Genomic DNA, 5,809 nt, shown 5'->3' with positions numbered 1-5,809 from the left:
GGAAGGAGCTCAAGCCCTTTGTGATTTACGCCCTTAAATCCCTGAAAAGCCCCTCCGCTGGCTTGTCCCCGGGAATTCGTTTCTGAGCATTGGGGACAAGGAGCGGGAGGGGGAAAGGAGGGGTGCAGGCCCCGCCTTCATCAGCACACACTCACACACACACACACACACACACGCACACGCACAAACGCACCCTCCGCCCAGGCGTGCACAGCTCCTGACCAAGTCTCCTCCCAGGACGCTCGGTGAAGGTGAGAGGGGAGCCACGTCACTGTCCCCAGGCTGGGGACAACGCAGCTCCGCCCCTCCCGCCCCCGCCGAAGTGCTGGGCACCGAGCTAAGTTTAACCAGCCCCAGCCCAGGGCCAGCCCAGTCGCCTCTGCCTGCCTTCAAAGCCACAGGCAGGTGCCAGGGGCAGCCACGGCGCCAGCGCGCAGAGCGGAGCCGTTAGCGCGCGCCGTCCGTGCGTCTGGCCGTAGGTGGGTCCTTCCATCGGAGCCACTGTCTGTTGGGTCTGCGATCGGCAGCTCCAGCCTAGGCCCAGCGGCCGCGGCCCGTCGACTCCCCAGCACCCGGATCCACCCGGTGGAACCGGCTTTGGCGCAGCAGCCATGTCCATGGGCCTGGAGATCGCCGGCACCTCGATGAGCGTGCTGGGCTGGCTGTGCACCATCTTGAGCTGCGCGCTGCCCATGTGGCGCGTGTCGGCGTTCATCGGTAGCAGCATCATCACCGCACAGATCACCTGGGAGGGCCTGTGGATGAACTGCGTGGTGCAGAGCACCGGCCAGATGCAATGCAAAGTGTACGACTCCCTGCTGGCCTTGCCACAGGACCTACAGGCAGCCCGCGCCCTCATCATCGTGGCCATCCTGGTGGCCGCCTTCGGGCTCTTCGTGGCGGTCGTAGGCGCCCAGTGCACCAACTGCGTGCAGGATGACACGGCCAAAGCCAAGATCACCATCGTGGCAGGGGTGCTTTTCCTGCTGGCCGCCTTGCTCACCCTTGTGCCAGTGTCCTGGTCGGCTAACACCATCATCCGGGAATTCTACAGCTCCCTGGTGCCAGAGGCCCAGAAGCGGGAGTTGGGCGCCGCCCTGTACGTGGGGTGGGCGGCCGCCGCGCTGCAGCTGCTGGGGGGCGCGCTGCTGTGCTGCTCGTGCCCGCCGCGCGAAAAGTACCAGCCCTCCAAGATCCTCTACTCCGCGCCGCGCTCCACCACCGCGCCTGGCGCCACCACCGCCTATGACCGCAAGGACTACGTCTGAGAGAGGCCAGGTGCAGGCAGAGCCCGCCGCCGCCACCACCGCCACGGCCACCACACCAGTCCAGCGTGAAGCCTTGCATCGGAGACCACCCCCAGCCCCCCAGATGCCAGGTGGCCCTCTTGCTGGACTAGGAGAAGCCGGCCCGTCACCCTCCTTCCCCAGTTGCCACCTCCCTCTTTCCCTCCCCCCAACTCCGCGGGTCGGGGATCAACCCGCCTGGACAACGAAACCTCGCCCTTCTTGGAGCGCGGGGCTGGGGGTGACCGCCACTACTACTTGCCAGCCCCGTCGGGCCGTGGCCCCAAAGCCCTCACTGTAGTGTGCAGGGACCCACAGCCACCAAACGGGGCCACTTGATATTTTTCAATAAAAGGTTTTTTCGTTTTGCAGTCGCCGGCGCCTCCTTGTCCTGAGCGATCCGGGCTGGAGTCCCCTCTGTCGCCTGCTGGATGGAGCTTAGAGCAGGACAGAGGTTCAGTAAGGAGAACGTGGGGGTGGAGGGAAGCTGAGCTTGGTGCTCACTGGATGGCCACTTGCCACCGAATCACCCAGAGCCTGTGTGTGCAGCCAGGCCGAGCGCTTCTAGTCGGTTGGCTGGGGAGGCGAGGGGAGGGTGACAGGGACTCTCTTCTCCAGGGTGCACCTGTTGCGCGCGGGTCCTCCGCGCGCTTGGCACATTCACAGGCCTACTGCGGTGTTGAGGAGCACATTTTCATTCTGTGATTTCATGTTCGGAAGGAAAACAAACCTATTGTTTGGCTCAAGCTAGCCAAAATCCGCTCACCTGGAAGATAGATGAGAAAGGGGCCTCACATTTCTCCTGGGACCCTCAAGGGAGGGAGAGTGGGAGGAGTGGGAATATTGGTCTCTAAACAGTTAGACGCAAACAAGGAAACGCACTTGATCTTGGAATTGGGTAAGGGGGACTGAGGCCCCGCCCCCTGAGAGGACGAGAGGGTTCCCAGGCTTAGAAAGGGTGAGAGGTGGGTGGGGGGATCTTAGAAGACGATCTCCAGCCATCACCAGCTGAGATGGTGTTGGCCAGGGGCAGAGGGTGCGGGCAGAACCCCGGGATCTGTTAGAGAAGCGAGATTCGGTGGGGGCGTGGCTCAAGGGTTAGAGCGCTTACGCAGCAAGTGCAGGGCCCTTGGGTTCAGTCCCTTCGTGTGGTGGGGGTGGGTGATCAAGATTCTTAGAACTTTGCTGGGCCTGAAATCCTACTTGGGAGGCAGAGATCAGGAGGATCGCGATACAAAGCCAATCCAGGCAAACAATTCTCGAGACCCTATCTCAAAAAAACTCAACACAAAAAAGGGCCGGTGGAGTGGCACAAGGCGTAGGCCCTGAGTTCAAACTCCAGTACCTCAAAAATAAATAAATAAGAGTCTCAGAACTTTGCTGGATGCTCGTGGTTCTCGCCTGTAATCCTCGCTATTTGAGAGGCTGAGATCTGAGGATAGCTTGGAGACCAGCCCAGACAAACAGTTTGCAAGACCCTATTTCCAAAATAACTAGAGAGAAATGGACTGGAGGCGTGGCTCAAGAAGTAGAGGGCTTGCTGTGCAAGTTCAAAGCCCTGAGTTCAAATCCCTGTCCCACCAAAGACATTTCCCACCTATGTCACTGACAGGATGGTAACATTTACTCAAACAGCAGTACAGGTTTCTGGGGGAAGCTGACAAGTTCCTTTGTGAGTGTACTGAGTTTGATCAACTTCCGGGATGTCCATGTAGGGACATTCATGTAAGAACATCCAGGAAGCAGGTCAGCAAATGCAGGCAAATCTAAGAGTCATTAAGGTACAGATGGAGGTGTCAACAAAACCAGCCAAAGATGAGGTCAGTCTAGGAACTGAAAGGAAAAAAATTTTCAAAGTAGCAGGTATGGGTAAGGGTGTCTCAGGAGGCAGAGGTGGCAGGAGACAGATCTACACCCTGTCTCAAAAAAAAAAAAAGCGGGGTAACTGGTTGGCCTCCAGTGGCTTAAAGGTATCAGGGGTCACACAAACATCTGGAAGTTGGGGACACCTGAACTGAGAAGCGGTGGCATCTCAAATGTTTTTGGCTTCAGCAAAACTAAAGCAAAAAGGTTTCTATTTTATTTTATTTTTATTTGTTTTATTTTCTTTTATTATTTTATTTTATTTGAGAGTGAGACCAGGCTATGTGGTACAGTCTGGCCTTGAACTCGATAAGTCACCCAGGCTGGTTTTGAACTTGTAACCCCACCCACCCAACCATCCACCCCTTCCCCCCAGGCCAACCTCCTAAATGCTGGGATCACAGGTACATGTCAGTGTGCCCAGTGCAGAAAAATAAAATTCTTAGGAGAACAATCCACTTAGTTCCAGAAAATTTCTCCTATTGGATAAGTAATGTCAACACGTCACCAGGATGACCCAAGAAAGAGGAAGTGGGTTGCTATTAATAGTAAGTGTACCCTAGCTTTAGGTCACTCTGATAAGATCCTAGGGAAGGAGGGACTGAGTGTGCAGATGACTCTGGCCCTAGGGGACAGAATCAGGGAGAGAGAAAGCAAATATCAGAGCAGGGAGGTGACTGGTGGAGATAGGTCCTGGAGAGGGTGGGGCTCTGAGGAGGGGTCTTCAGGATGGGAGAGGCTCTGCAAAAAGGAGGAGGCTCAGATAACTAGAGAGCTTAGGGCTGGGAGGGCAGGTGGAGGGGAAGGAGGAGAGGAAGTTCTCTGGTCCTGCCTAGGATTTGGAGAAGAGGACCAAAGGGTTGACTTGCCTCCAGCCCCAGCAGTTCCTGGCCAAGGGAGCCAGGTTGGGCCAAGCGGTAACTGAGAGGAATTGGATGGCCTGTTGGCCCTGGAGCGCCCCAGAGGCAGGCACTGATGGACCACCAGCATCAAGAAGGGTGCCTGGACACCACCCCTCCCAGACACATTGAGACCTAGGGCCAGCATGTCCCCTGTAGCCCACGCCAGTACACAGGCTAGAGGGATGTGACAGGGAAGGGAGACAGCCCTAGTCCTAGGTGGGTGTGAACCGGCCCTGGGGTCCAGACTTTGCCTACTTGGTCTCTCCCCCAGCCTGGAAGTTTAGAGGGGAGGGAGGGCTCCTTAGGTGGTAAGAACAATGAATAAGTACCTTTCGCCAGCCTATACCCTCCCCACATGCACATGCATCCTTTCCAGTTTCAAAAACTGTCCTACCTCGATTTATTTTTGGTGGGATTGCGGTTTGAACTCAGGGCTTCAGGCATATGAAGCAGGTGCTCTTCCTCTTGAGCCACACCTCCAGTCCATTTTTCTCTGCTTATTTTGGAGATGGAGTCTTGAGAACTATTTCCCCAGGTTAGTCTTGAGCCTTGATCCTCCCGATCTCAGCCTCCCGAGTTGCTAGGATTACAGGGTGATCCACCAGCACCCAACTTCTTTTTGTTTCTTTTGTTTCTAAGACATCCTCCTGCCTCTGCCTCCCCAGTGCTGGGACTATAGGCACACGCCATTTCTTTTTAATCCTTTCTGAAGTCTAGCACCTAAGTAGAGGCAGCACACAGACCACAAGCTGAGGACTGTCTCAAGTGAGGGGTCCCAAGAAGTCTTTGGAGGAAAGAATGACAGCAGTGTCAAGAATACACCCTGAAGCCAGGTGCTGGTGGCTCACGCCTGTAATCCTAGCTACTCAAGATGCAGAGATCAGGAGGATCCAGGTTCAAAGCCAGCCCATGGCAAATATGTCTGAAGACCCTATCTTGAAAATACCCAGCAAAAAAAAGGGCTAGAGGAGTGGCTCAAGTGGTAAAGCACCTGCCTAGCAAGTGTAAGGCCCTGAGTTCAAACCCCAGTCCTAACAAAAAAAAAAAGGGAAAGAGTAGGCCTGCTTGCTTTTACAAAGAGCACCTGACACCGTGCTGGGTACACAGTAGGTGCTCAATTAATGTACATTCATATCATTAATGAATCATTAATTTCAGCGAGGCAGAAATGCTGGGACATGAAGACACTGGGTTGGGAGAACCACTTGAGTTTCTTGAAAATTCACAGCCCTGGAGCTGGCCGCCAGGCCCTGGCACTCTCCCACGCTACCTCCTACCTGTGCCTCAGGCCACCTGGGTCTTGCCACACCTGTTCAGCTCTTCCTCCTGCTCACACCAAACGCCAAGTGCTTTTTCAAACAAAAACAGCATTTATTGTGGCTGCCTCAAGGTCTGTGGCAAGCTTGAAAGGACAGACAGTACCTTCCTTTCTCTTTCCCCAGCCAGGGTTCCAGGAAAGGTTGCCTGTGCCAAGTCAAATTCGCCCTGCAGAGCAGGTAAAGAAGCTTGTCTGATGCTCGCTGAGGGACCTTTAGCAGGCCATGTGCCTTCTCCAGCTCTCATCTGTATTTATTTGATCTCTGCAGAGCTGGCATTACACAGAGAGGCCACTGAGGTTTCTGATGTGATGGGACAGGCCTTCAGGGCCCCGCCATACCTCGTCAGTGACCAGCCCCTCACCCCTCAACCTTGCCTGCTTGCTTGGCAGGTGCTCTACTATTTGAGCCATGCCCCCAGCATCTTTTGCTTTTCAGTTTT

General features: G+C 55.3%; 1 protein-coding gene across 1 annotated transcript; it reads left to right on the top strand.

Annotated features, from left to right (window-relative positions):
• Nucleotides 1-200: 200 nt before the first annotated feature.
• Nucleotides 201-1,657, top strand: Cldn3 (claudin 3). The gene has a single exon (XM_074075733.1). The coding sequence runs from the start codon at nucleotides 612-614 to the stop codon at nucleotides 1,266-1,268; it is 657 nt and encodes a 218-aa protein (XP_073931834.1). The 5' UTR covers nucleotides 201-611; the 3' UTR covers nucleotides 1,269-1,657.
• Nucleotides 1,658-5,809: the final 4,152 nt, after the last annotated feature.

The sequence above is a fragment of the Castor canadensis genome, chromosome 6 (genome assembly GCF_047511655.1).
Source record: "Castor canadensis chromosome 6, mCasCan1.hap1v2, whole genome shotgun sequence".
In the NCBI taxonomy this organism is placed as follows: domain Eukaryota; kingdom Metazoa; phylum Chordata; class Mammalia; order Rodentia; family Castoridae; genus Castor; species Castor canadensis.
Note: the sequence above shows the minus strand (reverse complement) of the source record. Positions and strands in the feature narration are given on the sequence as shown.